At 35.1% G+C, this 16,142-nt stretch overlaps 1 protein-coding gene and 1 long non-coding RNA gene across 8 annotated transcripts in view; one reads left to right on the top strand and one right to left on the bottom strand.

Moving 5' to 3' along the window:
• The window catches only part of LOC102260227, a 95,391-nt gene that overhangs the window by 3,613 nt on the left and 75,636 nt on the right, over window positions 1-16,142 (bottom strand). Inside the window, exon 5 of one of the 3 annotated variants that reach the window (XR_001363986.1) lies at window positions 617-744. The exons of 1 other annotated variant lie outside the window; for it this stretch is intronic. This is a non-coding gene — a long non-coding RNA (uncharacterized LOC102260227). Of the gene's footprint in view, window positions 1-69; window positions 446-616; window positions 745-16,142 lie in introns of those variants that run through there. One more of the 3 variants, XR_314156.2, reaches the window with a different exon arrangement.
• Window positions 1-16,142, top strand: part of ADGRB3 (adhesion G protein-coupled receptor B3) — a 716,195-nt gene that overhangs the window by 657,222 nt on the left and 42,831 nt on the right. For 4 of the 5 annotated variants that reach the window (XM_005875869.2, XM_014547407.1, XM_014547405.1 and 1 more), the window contains 4 exons: window positions 1,101-1,167; window positions 3,504-3,589; window positions 11,436-11,534; window positions 11,851-12,022. In XM_005875869.2, coding sequence (XP_005875931.1) covers window positions 1,101-1,167; window positions 3,504-3,589; window positions 11,436-11,534; window positions 11,851-12,022 — 424 coding nt within the window. The remainder of the gene's footprint in view (window positions 1-1,100; window positions 1,168-3,503; window positions 3,590-11,435; window positions 11,535-11,850; window positions 12,023-16,142) is intronic. The other variant, XM_014547406.1, reaches the window with a different exon arrangement.

Below are 16,142 nucleotides of genomic sequence, written 5' to 3'. Positions count from 1 at the left end.
AATTCCTAGATTAAAAATGTTAATTGGGGTATAATTTACTTAGAGTAACATTTACCCTATTAGGTTTAGAGTTCTGTGAGTTTTAACAAATGCCAAAGTCATGTAACCACCACCACCACCAATATAGAAGTTTATTGTGAGAACAAATATCGAACAAGTTATTATTAAATTGTTAATTTTGAAGGCAGCGTGTCAATTCTGTGGACTGAAATGAACATTGGAAAGGTGGGTGAAATGGTGGGCATGACCCTTTACATCAGCAGCGACTAGTAAGTCCCTCATGCTTTCCTCCGTTGACTCTCCTGGATTTTGCACGTGCAGATGAAGAGAGGTTGGGGTACCAATGCTGCAGCGTTGTTCAGAATTCTTATTTCACTTTCCCATTTCTTCATGAAACCTTGCAAAGCCTCCATTATGAGCCCCATGCCCTCCTCAGGTACCTATGCTGTGAGAGAATGAAATGTTTTTATATAACTGGGTTACCACGTTCCTATCAATGCAAACCTATATCTCTTGGTTAATTTAATAATCAAAGCTTATCTTGAGTGAATTTTCTCAGTAGTTTAGGGAAAAAGTAAAACTAGAAGAGAAAAAAATCATGGAAACTGTAAATTACCTGTTTGCTGTAATGATGGCTTTTAAATCAGTTTCGCCCAGTATCTCAATGGCCTCAAGGAGGATTGGGTAAATGGCATGTCTGACTCTGAAAACACTGTTCTTGCTTAAAAGTATATTGGAAAGATTCTACAACGGATAGAAAGCAGCATTTTACAAAACTTAATAGTCACCTTTGTACTGGAAGTCAATATAAAAATCTCACAGCAAGAGTAATTTCTCTAAAATGCTTTAACTGCCTGAAAGGCCTTATGATAAAAGTTTTTTTTTTTCCATGAGAGGTATATATCATTTCTCACTCATGAATTGCTCTAATTTTAGCTTCTTCCACATCTTTGCTGTGTATGTGTGTGTGTGTGTATTAGAAAGCTTTGAAACTTGCCAAAATTCCAAGGCTAAGTGTGTAATTCAAGTTATTTGCATCACACTCCATGGCTGACACTTATCACTAATGTTTGTTAGTTTCTATCTGATGTTATTTCCAGCTGCTGGCTCTCTCTTGAAGGTGGACTACTCTATGCGTTTGTAGGACCTGCAGCTGCCGTTGTCCTGGTAAACGTCAAAATCACCTTATTTTGTTTTCTTAGCCAAGAAAGACTAAAATTCATTGAATTTTAAAGTTCAATGAATTGTTATTGAAATTTGAATATCAACTGCCATTCAGTCCTTTATTACTCTAAAATATTCTTATCTTGAAGACTGAAGAATATAAAATGTGGGAGTGTGGGATTTCTCACAGTAATTTCTAATTTGTGAAGTGTTTGAGTAAGTTTTAACAAAGTCTCCTTTAATGTATAGAATTTCATCTATGATCTTTTCACCTTTATACCATTCTGTTTGATCTACATAGTTATTAAGATCTCTTAATCTTCATAACTGCTGCTGCTACCAAATATCAATGAGAAAATATATATATTCCTGTACCAGAGTTTCCCAACCTTAGTCTGCAGACATTTCAGATCAGCTATTTCTTTGTTGTGGGGCTGTCCTGTGTGTTTTAGGATGTTCAGCAGCCTCCCTGGCCTCTACCTACTAGATTCCAATAGTACCCGACCCCCAGTTGAACAATCAGAAATATTCATTTCAACCAGACATTTCCCAATATTTCTCGGGGTAAAAACCAGCCCTACTTGAGAACCCCTGCCATATATTGTGCATGAGGATTTAAAATTTTTCTCTTTGGAATTACAAAATAATTCCTATACGTGTTTAATTATAGGAACATGAAAAATTCCTACCAATTTGCCTTTCTCTCTCTCTGAATTTATTGATTACAAATCTTTCTTGTCCAATAAGTCTTTGGAAAATCTAAGAGAGTAAAGAAATGGTCTGAATTAAATACAAAGATTCATATGCTATGCAGTTGGATCCCTTTGGTTTATTGAACAACTCATTTAATAAATTGGAAGCTAGCAACATCTTTCTTAATAACTCTATGTGACTTTTTCTTCCTTTAAAGTTTGCTCTCCACTAAACTATAACAGAAACTATTAGCAGAAACTATTAATATTTCACAAGAGAAACAAAATCTAGGCATGGGTGTTAAAGAAGAGCATAGGGAACTGAAACTGTTAGATACATTTTTGTCTGATGCATTGAATTTTTATTTAATCACTGGAATTATATCCCTAAATTACTAGGTTAATATATGCATGACCTTAAAATGAAGAAACAAAGGGTATGTGTATACTTGAAAGACCAAATTGTGGGTTTTGGGGTGGTGATGAATCTCCCCATGATTAAATTGGAAATTAATAGAATCCATGAAATACACTTTTTCTCTTAGTTCAGATAATGAGAAGAAGATCAGACCCTTGATTAAATGGTATCTTGTCAGGAAGTTATGAGAGTGACACTTCCTAAGTCCTTCCTAACAGATGCTTTGGATCTTTCCTACACCAGCAGTTGAACAGATTTCAACTTTATATTTCATTTGGCCAAAGTGTATTGAAGGAAGTAGAATTTTTTTGTGTTTTTTTTTTCTTAACTAGTCATCCCGCTTGTGAAAAACTAGTTTCAATATAGTCTTCACCTATTTGCACCAAAATTCTGTTGATGGTGGAGGGTAAGGGGTAGGAAGGCAAAAAGAAGTGTTTTTCCTTGATTATCTTGGTTTCAGCGCGGGCCCGGATTCCTTGATCAGGAAGTGAGTAGGTTAGAGAACCTTGGGTGTGCCTCATGACGAGCTGCTACAAATAGACCACAGCTGTCTCAGCAGCTTTTTACTATTTTGCTTAAGAGAGAAACATGTGTGATTTCATTTCACCTGTATTTAAATCCCTTTAAGTGAGAGTCAGAGTCTTAGAAATGCTGAGAAGTGTTGAATAAGGCACATTATGGGAAGTGGTATTAGCATCCATCTTTTAAAGGATCCTGGTGAGTTGAACAGGCTTTCTCCTTTGTCTTGAAAAGCACTGTGCACCAAAATGCTGCCCACCCCACAGGAGAAGTAGGAAATTAGGCATTCTGTTCTCCCTGCTGGGGGCAATGACAAGTCCTTAGCACCTTTGGCAGCCTCACACTGTGAGGCTCTAAATCTTTTGACTCTCAGGCATAGGGTAAAACTCATTTAGCCAATTGACTTTATTCAGGGGTGACTCAGAAAGAAGAATACCAGATTGGCATACTATGGCACCAATGAAAAGTTAGGCAATTGAATGTTCATGTACTCAGTGTTAACTACAAAACATGGAAATAAAATGTACCTACCGTACTTTAAAGCTTGAGAGTAGCACACCACTGTTATATTGTTCCATATTCCTTGATACACTTATGCATATTGGAGAAGGGCTTCCTAGTGTGAGTCGTTAAAGGAGGGTTTTCAGGAGAAACAGGGACCCGATTCCCTTCATTATCATTGAAAGGTCAACCTTTTTTCTGTTTGACAGGTCAACATGGTGATTGGCATTTTGGTATTTAATAAACTTGTTTCCAGAGATGGGATCCTAGATAAAAAGCTCAAACACAGAGCCGGGTAAGCTGCAATTGGTGGATTTTGAAGGTTCTTTACCAGTGAATCCCATACCCCGATTCCAGATCATCAACTGCATTTGACTGTGCCTTGAATTTTGTTCTTGATGAACAAATCTGTCTTGGTAGATCCTGCCATGCAAGTTTCCAATGTGCTATTCTTAAGTAATGTAGCCAAAATCTAAAAATTAAAAAGACCATTAAGGAAATCTGGGTTTGTGGACATAGCCTGTGTATAAGCTAAGAAGATTATCTAGACTTAAAATACTTGTCCTTACGTGAGGACAAGCCACCTGGTTTTGGTCACAAAGGACAGAAGGGTAGACTGAACATAATGTCAGTATGAGACACAATGCAATTGGGACAAGCAAACCTTAGCAGGGTGAAATAGTGCATTTTCTTTGATTAAGTATATATATCAGAAAAATTTTTGAAATAAACATTTATGAAACATTGTTCTCATTCTATATGACATTTTGATGATAACTTCCTGGAAAGAGATTTGTAATTTTCACTTGCACATTTTAACCATTTATAAAATTTAGAAAAGCATTTTATTGTTATTGTAATATCACCATATCTAATAACAATGACATTTTATAAACAGATTGATAGAAGCTTTTTAAGGTTATAGTATAAATGCATCATAAAAATTTGTAAAAGCCTAAATGAAATATGAATAACTTTAAATTTCCTTTTGTATCTTTTATAGTTTATAGCTTTCTCCTTGCTGTTTATACCTTTATTCAAAATTTACCCTACAATTGTTCTGATTTCTTTAATAATTCATGACATTATTTAATAGTCATAGTATTTGATGAACAACTGGTGAGAATTTTAGGTCCTTTGTGTTTTTACAATCTATGTAATGATTTATAAGACAGTTCAGGCATTTTCCCTCTAGTAAAAGAATAGGTTTAATGGTTTTTAGTATAAAAATTTGATATCAGTACTGCAGTGGTGTAATAAAAACACCATTAGAGATTCCTTTCTGAGGGGGAATCACTTCCCTCTTAGAGACGTTTTGTTCACTTCAGACGAGTCTCCATGGCATCTTTAAATAGGCAGACTTGAACTTGTACAGACACTGAGCTTTCTATACTATTTGAACTTGGAGCTTTCACATTATTACTCTTGTTAGTCTGCCACATACGGTTGGAATTGGAGCAATTGCATCTCCAGTTATTTCTGTCTAGATTAATGATGTAAGAATAAATCAATCATACTGAGGACTGGGTATAGGAACTCACTTCTGCCACTACTGGTATAAACTTGTATAATTTTTTTTTTAATTGTTGGGGTAGGGAAGTTAGTGATTAGGATAAAGTTTTGAAGTAAAAAAACAACAATCATGTTTCAGTACCTAGCTCTTGCTCTGCAATCTACTAGTTGTGTGTCTTTGGGCATGTTACTTACTACTCTTTCTGCCACAGTCTTCTCACCTATAAAGTGGCTCTTGCCTCATAATAGAGCATATGAATATAATGTGTATAACACATTCACTAGAAGTGGGAAGCTCTCTCTCAACAAATGGTGGGTATTGCTATGATGAATGACATGAGGAAGCCAAGCTGGACAGGTTGTTTTCAAAAATCTGAGTTATATCAGTCACACTTCCATGATTCCACCATTCATGATATTGAGGCCAGAAAAATATGAATAACTTTAAATTTCCTTTTGTATCTTTTATAGTTTATAGCTTTCTCCTTGCTGTTTATACCTTTATTCAAAATTTACCCTACAATTGTTCTGATTTCTTTAATAATTCATGACATTATTTAATAGTCATAGTATTTGATGAACAACTGGTGAGAATTTTAGGTCCTTTGTGTTTTTACAATCTATGTAATGATTTATAAGACAGTTCAGGCATTTTCCCTCTAGTAAAAGAATAGGTTTAATGGTTTTTAGTATAAAAATTTGATATCAGTACTGCAGCGGTGTAATAAAAACACCATTAGAGATTCCTTTCTGAGGGGGAATCACTTCCCTCTTAGAGACGTTTTGTTCACTTCAGACGAGTCTCCATGGCATCTTTAAATAGGCAGACTTGAACTTGTACAGACACTGAGCTTTCTATACTATTTGAACTTGGAGCTTTCACATTATTACTCTTGTTAGTCTGCCACATACGGTTGGAATTGGAGCAATTGCATCTCCAGTTATTTCTGTCTAGATTAATGATGTAAGAATAAATCAATCATACTGAGTACTGGGTATAGGAACTCACTTCTGCCACTACTGGTATAAACTTGTATAATTTTTTTTTTAATTGTTGGGGTAGGGAAGTTAGTGATTAGGATAAAGTTTTGAAGTAAAAAAACAACAATCATGTTTCAGTACCTAGCTCTTGCTCTGCAATCTACTAGTTGTGTGTCTTTGGGCATGTTACTTACTACTCTTTCTGCCACAGTCTTCTCACCTATAAAGTGGCTCTTGCCTCATAATAGAGCATATGAATATAATGTGTATAACACATTCACTAGAAGTGGGAAGCTCTCTCTCAACAAATGGTGGGTATTGCTATGATGAATGACATGAGGAAGCCAAGCTGGACAGGTTGTTTTCAAAAATCTGAGTTATATCAGTCACACTTCCATGATTCCACCATTCATGATATTGAGGCCAGAAAAAGAGATAAAGGTGGAAGAGGACATACAGGGATAAATGGTAATGGAAAACATAAAATAAAATAATGAACCAAACAAACAAAAGAAAAAGATGAGATCATTAGGATGAGTATAATGGTAAGAGTATATTAAATTTGCAGTCAGTATTTTCCTCATTTAATTACTTTATATGCAATATCTAGTTTAATTCACATAGCTCTTTGTAAGGGATAATATAGGGTTAGGAGAAATGACAACGTTGTCACAACATGAACTTCGAAATTAGCCATTTCGACACTGAGCTTTCTATACTATTTGAACTTGGAGCTTTCACATTATTACTCTTGTTAGTCTGCCACATACGGTTGGAATTGGAGCAATTGCATCTCCAGTTATTTCTGTCTAGATTAATGATGTAAGAATAAATCAATCATACTGAGGACTGGGTATAGGAACTCACTTCTGCCACTACTGGTATAAACTTGTATAATTTTTTTTTAATTGTGGGGGTAGGGAAGTTAGTGATTAGGATAAAGCTTTGAAGTAAAAACAACAACAACCATGTTCAGTACCTAGCTCTTGCTCTGCAATCTACTGGTTGTGTGTCTTTGGGCATGTTACTTACTACTCTTTCTGCCACAGTCTTCTCACCTATAAAGTGGCTCTTGCCTCATAATAGAGCATATGAATATAATGTGTATAACGCATTCACTAGAGTATCTAGCAAATAGGAAGCTCTCTCTCAACAAATGGTAGCTATTGCTATGACGAATGACATGAGGACGCCAAGCTGGACAGGTTGTTTTCAAAAATCTGAGTTATATCAGTCACACTTCCATGATTCCACCATTCATGATATTGAGGCCAGAAAAAAAGATAAAGGTGGAAGAGACATACAGGGATAAATAGTGATGGAAAAAATAAAATAATAAACCAAACAAACAAAAGAAAAAGATGAGATCATTAAGATGAGTATAATGGTAAGAGTATATTAAATTTGCAGTCGGTATTTTCCTCATTTAATTACTTTATATGCAATATCTGGTTTGATTCACATAGCTCTTTGTAAGGGATAATATAGGGTTAGGAGAAATGACAACGTTGTCACAACATGAACTTCGAAATTAGCCATTTCGATCTATATATTAACCTTAAAATCTCCATCTCAAAACATATGATAAGAAGTTACATCTGTTTCCCTGATAAAACTGAGTCAAGCAGTGTTTTTCTGGTGCAAAGGCCACTGCTGGAGAAATAGAAATGGTATTAAAAGCAGAATACTACTTACTGTCCACAGCAGAAAAAACTATTAACAAATTAATGACTCCAGGTTTAAAATTTTGTTCATCTGTAATATGAAATGCTGTTTTAGTTTAAGTATACATAGATTGACAGTTGTTCTCTATTCCAAAGTGCGATTGAAAGAACTGTTTAGAACATAGGAGTATTTGAAGCTAATTTTACTTCACAGAGAAAGCTCTGAGGGCAATAATAAAGACTTCAATGGAGAACAAATAATCAGAATTAACTAAAGAAACATTGAGCAGGCAGCTAATTGATTAACTTAACAATTGATCTTCCTAATTGTAAATATTGACCATTTTGGGTTGTTTGAATATACATATATATTAAGCATTTATTTTGAATCAATTTCTCCTCCCATTTTTTTCTATTTCTTTGTCCCCTTCTTTTTATGATCAGTTATTAGAAACCACCAAGAATATAGTTTATGTTCAGTAAGTATTTAAAACAGTCCTAGCTGGTTTTGCTCAGTGGATAGAGCATCAGCCTGCAGACTGAAGGGTCCCGGGTTTGATTCTGGTCAAGGGCACATGCCTGAATTGTGGGCTCAATCCCCAGTAGGGGGTGTGCAGGAGGCAGCCGATTGATGATTCTCATCATTGATGTTTCTATCTCTCCCTCTCCCTTCCTCTCTGAAATTAATAAAAATATATTTTAAAAAAGTAAAAATAAATAAAACATAAGTGAATGACTATGTAATAAATAATACAAGAGCTTACAACTTTTATAATATCAAAATTATATTAAATGTTTCTAATACATAAAATATATTTACCAAGGATATTTATTTCAAATATCAACACATCTTGTATAAAATAATAAATAGAAATAATGAAAGCAAGATAAAGATAAAATGACAGGTGTCTTTTCAGAACCCCTCAAACAGAATACTTCATTTTTTTTTTTTTGCTGCAGTGTGACTTCCTTATCTACGATGTATTTTAAACTGCTTTACTTGCCTACCTGAAATTAAGGGGTCTACTGTACCAGGACCTCATACAAATCTCATAAGACTTTTCCAAAGAGCAGAAGCATATTTTCTTCCAGGGAATTTTTTATAGTCTTAATAAACCAATCAGATAAAAATTTTTCTAAGGTAAAGAAATTTGCATAAGGAACTAGAACTTGTAGACTTCAAGATGCCCCTGGACTAGACAGAACACCCCAAGAGAGCAGTGCAATGATTGTGTTCAGACTCTGGTGCTTGAGTAGATACTGGTTTTACCTGAACTTACGGGAAATTCAGTTGTTCTTTTAATTGTTTGCACTTTTGTTTGATAAATGCATAATTTCCCTTATAACAAAGAAATGATATTTTTTTTTTCATTGCAGCAACTCAATTTAGCATCTAGACTATGTGTTCTTCATAACACATTAATCTCCATAGCGGCTATGCAAACTAGGAAAAAACATTAGATCTCTCTGGGAAATCTGTCTTCATCTCCATTCATATCTAATAATAGTGTTCTAAAGGTATCCAACCAGTTAATGTCAAGCATAGTTTCAACGGTTAGCTCTGACTAAGGAAAGTATGTGTAGACCTTTTAGCCAGTCTCAAATAAAGAGAAATGAGTATTTCAAATACTTGTCTTAAAATACATTTTTAGAAAAGACCATACTTATTCAAATTCCCTTTTTATCAAGGCTAAAATACTTATATTGTTTACTGAAATTATTTTTAGTAATCTTAAATTTTCAATTTTAGTTCAGAGTGTAGAGGCATGGCATCCTTAAAGTTGAGAACGATAGCCATGATCATGTTTGAAGCACAAACACCAAATAGCCTATCTTCTGTGATAAAGAAAACAATAAATGACTAAGGCATGCCTTTTAATATTAATCTAGTGGGATATAACAAGATTGAAGACCCTTAAATAAATAGGGCAGTGGTTTTTATCCTTTTTTATATTTTGCTTTTTTATTTTTATTTTATTTTTAATTATTTATTGTTTAAAGTATTACATATGTCCCCTTCCCCCCCCATTGTCTTCCCCCAGCCTGCCCCCACCCCCTAGCCCATATCTTCACCCCTGCATTGTCTGTGTCCATTGGTTATACTTATATGCATACAAGTTCTTTGGTTGATCTCTTACCCCCAGCCATCCCCCACCCAATCTCCCCTGCTTTCCTTCTGAAGTGTGAGGTTTTTATTCTTATTTGTTCATCAGAATAATCTGTGCAACTTTTAAAAATGCTGATGCTGCCCTGGCCAGGTGACTCAGTTAGTTGGAGCATCATCCTGTACACCAAAAAGGTTGCAGGTTTGATTCCCGGTTAGGGTAAATACCTAGGTTGCAAGTTCACTGATCAATGTTTCTCTCCTTCCTTCCCTCCCTCCCTCCTTCAAATCAATAAACATATCCTGGGGTGGGTGAGGATTAAGAAAAAAAAATATTTTTAATTTAAAAAAAGACTGATGCCTGGGTCCCATTAGAGTTTTGGAGTTGGATACATACATATAATATTCAGCCACTATGGAGAATACTGATGTAGGTACTCATTTGGGAGTAATTTCAAACATATTGGCATACCCATTGAGACATTCATGAACCACAGTGGAAAGACTATTGGTTACCTATTATTTTGAAAACTTTAAAGAGATGTGGCTAGTACAGATGTTCTGGGTTGAATCAGTAAAGGGAATGATTTAGTATTATACTCCCCACCCCCACATCTAACTCTGAAAGCTTTGATTTTTCTCATGGGGTCTAAAGATCAATCTACTTACTTAATAGCTTTCAGATTTATTATCCCATGTAAGCACTATTCACAAATGAATGCACTTCTTTAAAAGATACCAGACATTCTGAATTATGAGCCTCTTAGGATTTTTCTCTGTTCTGCCTTTATTATACACATAGTAATGAAAGTCCACTATAATAGTATTAAGAAGAAAAACCTACTGGGCAAACTTATATTTTAGACATAAACACCACATGGGAATGGATAAGAGAAATATACCACAGAAAATTATTTCAAGGTATTTTGAATTTTGATTCAAGAAATATCTTTTTTCCTGAGAGGAATATGTTCTAATAAACCAGTCATTTTTCAAGGACTCTTTTCTAAAGCAAAATACGTATAAAGTTTTTCTATGTAGTGTGACTTTCTTCTGTGACATAGTAGATTGAACTTGAATTATCTGAATCCAAATTTACCTGCAAAATTTTCTAGACTAGAAGAGACCACACAAATGCTATTAGATGGTGCCTATGACAAAATGCTCAGAAAGGGTATTTTGAACTTAATAAAAGAATATTTTTAATCTAATGATTATGTTCAATGTGTGTTATTAGAGCAGAAAGCTATCACCCTTTTTATGATCAACTAATATATCATCAAATTTCATCAGCCCCTATATTCAGCCCCTATATCCTAAAGTATAGACAATAAATTGATGCTATAAGACATTTCAAAATATAAATATTGTGAGACAAAGGCTATGCTTTCCACACATGACTAAAGACCTAAAATAAATATCTTCCTATATTGGTCTTCTGAGATACATATTTATATATCAAAAGCTTTTCATTGATATTATGTGCCTTTTGCAAATGACAGTGAAAATATTTGAAGCTGGGAGTCCTTACTTGCTTACGAGGGGTCTGAATAAAGGGTTTCAGTGTATGTCTATACGAACATATACTTATGTTTAACTTAATGTATTGGGCAACTTTGGTCTATAGACACAAGAGCCATTTATGGTGTAAATGATGGAAATGTGCTTCGCATGCAACAAAGGCCCAAAATATTAAAAGGTAAATGTTACAAAAATAATGTGTAGTGTAAATGCACCTTTAAAACAACCTAGAACATTCATTCTTGATAAATATACTTTTCTGCATGAAATCGTATTTAAAAGCTAACTTACAGCAGCAACAATTTTTTGGTGACAATTCAATATTTTGTTCTTTTTGTGGGTGTTCTGTTTGTTTGCAGTCAGATGAGTGAGCCTCATAGCGGTTTGACGCTCAAATGTGCCAAGTGTGGAGTAGTTTCAACAACAGCTTTGTCAGCCACCACCGCCAGTAACGCCATGTTAGTCCCAATCATTTACATCTTCTTGTTACAAATCTTTTACAGTGCATGTGAGAAAATGCTATGATGGAAAAAAAATCTTTGCTAATATTAGTGCTAAGAGCATACTTAAATATTTATAATTGGCAACTGCCTTTATAACTATTGTGGGATTGTCTATAAAAAATAAATAAAACTATCAAATGTTTATCTGCTTTGTGGTTTCCAAGTTAATGGTCTTGATGCCACATAAAAGAATGCTTTGTGGAATGGGGGTTTGGTTATTGCCTGGCATGTGACCTGCAGCTGTGTGATGCGGCTTTCTCTGTCTCAACAGGGCATCTCTTTGGAGCTCCTGTGTGGTGTTGCCCCTGCTGGCTCTGACGTGGATGTCTGCAGTTCTGGCCATGACGGACAAACGCTCCATATTGTTCCAAATACTTTTTGCTGTATTTGATTCATTGCAAGGCTTTGTGATCGTCATGGTCCACTGTATTCTTCGGAGAGAGGTGAGAAATGTAATTCTTGTGAGAGAGATAAATGATGCTTAAAAGAGTATTTTCCTTGTTGACAAACATCTTTTATTTTATTTACTTATTTTAAGATATATTTTTATTGATTTCAGAGAGGAAGGGAGAGGAGAGAGAAGATGGAAACATCAGTGATGAGAGAGAATCATTAATCAGCTGCCTCCTACATGCCCCACACTGGGGACTGAACCCGCAACCCGGGCATGTGCCCTGACCAGGAATGGAACCATGACCTCGCAGTTCATAGGTCGACACTCAACCACTGAGCCACGCTGGCTAGGCAACATCTTTTATTTTAGTATCTTGATCTTCAGATTAAAGCTCGTCTTCTCTAAAGACAATCATTTGGGAGTCAAAGCCAAAAGTGAAGTTTTGAGGCAAAGTTCAAGAGGGCTCCTTGGACTCTGAGAATGATGGGTTGAAACAGATGTGACTATGCAAGGGAAACACAGCCAGAGCTGCCAAGAACCAGCGAGGGTAGATGCCAGAGAAGCTGTGATGGAGTCATAGGTATAGATAAGTCTGTTAGAAAAACTGGTGGAGATGAGAGTAAAGGTGTCCTATTTGTAAAAGGTATAGTTTGTAAACATAATGCATTAATATTTCTTCAACCCATTCCCTAACTTGTGCATCTATATACAGCATATCCCCAGTCCTCATACTTAACTAATTTATTTTTAGATGGAAATGTTAAATATTAATGAACAGTTCTTCGGTTTCTATACTAAGTTGAGGATAAGGTTACTAAAGATGAATGATTTTTATGTGGATGCTTATACTCAGAAAATACAAAAAAAAGTGCACAGTAGAGCCTAGTAGGCAGTTATTGTTCCCAAGAATTGTAGATCAATAATTACAGCATTTCTCCAGGATGTGATTGAGGTTATTGTGAGGGAAAGAAGTGGTCCTTCAAAGTTGAGACACTAACTTGCACCAAAACCATCCAGAACAGTGATAGATTTCAGCCTTGAGTTGTTGAGGGATAAAATATTATTTTCCAACCAGTGCAAAAAATATCCCAAGTGCTTGCAAGCATTGACACAGTATTTACAAGGTTTATGAGTCAGTGTAGCATCTACTCTGGGGATTGTGGCAGCTAACACACACAATGACACAGTGCCATGCTAATAATTTTGAGAAAATAGCCTACACTGTCATTTTGCATTATCTATCTTGTTTGAAAATTTTATTATGATGTGCACATCGCCCAAAGGCACATGTGTATATGAGTGTACACCATGCAGTTTTTACAGTGATGTGTGAAGATAATCAGAGGCTTTTACCTCATTTACCAGATGGAGAGAACAATATCTGAACTACTTTTAGTATGATATAGATGTCAGCAATAAACCCAAATGTGTATTCTAAGAACATTATATGATGAAAAACAATGAAAACAGAAAAATGGTGACTTCACATGGCAAAAGGAAGGTATTTTATCATTTAAAAAAGTTGATTTAGTTCACAGTTGCCAAGCTTTCCTATTCCCTCACCACAAATTTCTACCTAGAATATCAGCATTAAAAATCTTCCAAGTATCAAATTCTTTATGGACCAAAGTTAAGTAAAATTTAAAAGGAAATTGAGCCTGGCCAGTGTGGTAAGTGGTTGAGCATTGACCCATGCAACAAGAGGTCACCATGTTTCTATCTTTCTCTCCCTCTCCCTTCCTCTCTCTCTAAAAAAATCATTGAAAACATATTTTTAAAAGTTTTTAAAAAATAAAAGGAAATTGAATAATTTAGGGCTCTGTTGTTCTCCAAATATAACTGACATACGGGTCCTTTGTATTAATATTATCTCTAATATGTTTATGTAACAAAATTGTTCTGAGTAGACACATGATATGCATGTTTGATGATGAAGGATGAACAATATGGGTTTTAAGTAAGATACATGATATTTCTATATGCAATTTTCAGAAGATATTAATACTTTAGGTGTTAAAGAGGGAAAAAGTGTCCCATCTCTAAGTAAGTCTCTCTTTTTCTTCAGAAATAAGCTTTCTAGATAGCCTTAGGCTATTATCAAAATATTAGGTTTTAAAGTGACAGATATTTTGATGGCTTATTAACAAATTTTTGCTGCTTACATGAAGAAAAGTATTTGGCACAAAAATTCATTTTCATCAACTTTTTTATACTTGCTAATTGGGCTAATAACTGTGAAAACATGATTTAAGGATAATTAAATTAAGTCATATAAAATGCTTCTGCTAAAGTAGGTGTCTGTAAATACGTTTTCCATATTAATAGGGAATAAAAATATGGTTATTGGCCCCGTTGTCGCATTTACAATAATTAGTTCAAATTGAATAATTTTATAGCTGCTAAATTAATAGCAGAGTGTCATAACTTGCTTTCATTCCAACATGAAATAAATAATTGCATATCCAATAATCTCACATTGACCCTAAAAGTGTCCTGTAACATTCCTGTAAATACACAGGGTAGATGTCAGTGATAAGGCAAGTCTCTTTCAGAATTCCTCAGAGGAAGTAGTTACTGAAAAACCAAATGGATCTCACTCTTTAAATTCTGTCAGTTCCAAGGACGTCATCATAACAAGACCTCATTGGGTTCACAGAAATCTTATGACCTTCTGAAGGTATTTGGCCTGACACTAGCAATGGGTCTGTCTCATATCACCTGTGATTACACTGCCCTAACACTAACTTCAGCCTAGGAGAATCAAAGCATCTTCCCACCTCCTCAATGTTGCCTGTGAACAAAGCAGTTCACAAAATACACCAAAGCAAGTGGACCAAATACATACCTTCCTATAACATATTGAGTAATGACTCCTATCTATTAATGTACCTCATAATCCTATAGAAGACCCTGGGCATACAGTACTGTCTCTACTGCTTTTTTTACTTTAAAATTTTTTTCTTCATAGTAATTCAAGATAATTTGTATGGCTTTTTCTTTCTTAAAAGTGTATAAGCAATATAAAAAATATTTTCTCAACTTGGAGAGTGAGTAACATATATGCACATTTCTATGTAGCTTTGACACACACTAACATAATTTGGTTGTTGTTAGTCTTTAGTGGTTGTTCCAGTAAGAATTCAAAAGGTTTTACCCATATTTACTTTTGCAATCTTCCTGTGAAGGAGGTGGGTGTACACAGGGGAGGAATATAGCCTTGCAGTTTAAGAAGGAGAAAAGAAATGAAATACTATAACTGTGCCATTTCAAATGTGATGTGGATGGGGCTTAATTTATTTTAAAAGTGCCTTTGCTTTTAGTGGGCCCAATTTTATAACCAAAATTATTTCAAGTCAGGAGGGAAGGCAGGAATCACTCTGGGACTGTGAACTCAATTATATTCCACTTTTTTTAAAAAGCAAATTGAGTATTTGCATAACAACTTGTGTGACCTCCAGAGCTGACATCTTAATAATTACATTTCATAAACTTTGTATACTTGAAAATACAGTTTCTTCTTCTGGAGCACCTTTCTCTTTTATTTTATGTATTCGTTTGTTTTTAATCCTCACCCAAGGGTATGCTGTACTGATTTCAGAGAGGGGAGAAAGGGGAGAGAGAGGAAAAAGAAACATTGATGTGAGAGAGAGATCCATCTGTTGTACCCTGACCAGAAACCGAACGCTCCAACCAACTGAGCCACGCCAGCCAAGGCAGCACCTTCCCTTTTAAATTGCTTTGGTAGATGCCTCTGACAAAAAGAGAAAACAAAGAGGCAATAAGAATTTTTTAAAAAAATTAAACCATCTGATTTATCACAACACATTACTTTCAGTAACGAAGCCTAGACCTCAGGCTAATTCTTATGCTACCTAATGAGACAGAATCTAATAGAACAAATACAGATGCTTTCCTTTATTGATCAGTCATTTCTTGATTAGAGTTCATTTGCATTAAGCACATAAGGACACTTACTATTTACTATTCTCCACATTGCTATGGAAATGCAAACTACACAAGAGTTAGGAAATCTTTGAACTAGTTACTGTTGCTAGGAAACCACTTTCTAGGTGCCTGCACATTCTTCTCATCTGTCCTGTCTCTGGCTGCGCCTGGCTTTAAGACAATCTTACAGCTCAGTGTGTGTGTGTGTATGTGTGTGTGTGGGG

The sequence above is a fragment of the Myotis brandtii genome, unplaced genomic scaffold (assembly GCF_000412655.1).
Source record: "Myotis brandtii unplaced genomic scaffold, ASM41265v1 scaffold471, whole genome shotgun sequence".
Lineage (NCBI taxonomy): Eukaryota > Metazoa > Chordata > Mammalia > Chiroptera > Vespertilionidae > Myotis > Myotis brandtii.
This window is presented reverse-complemented; position numbering and strand designations above follow the sequence as displayed.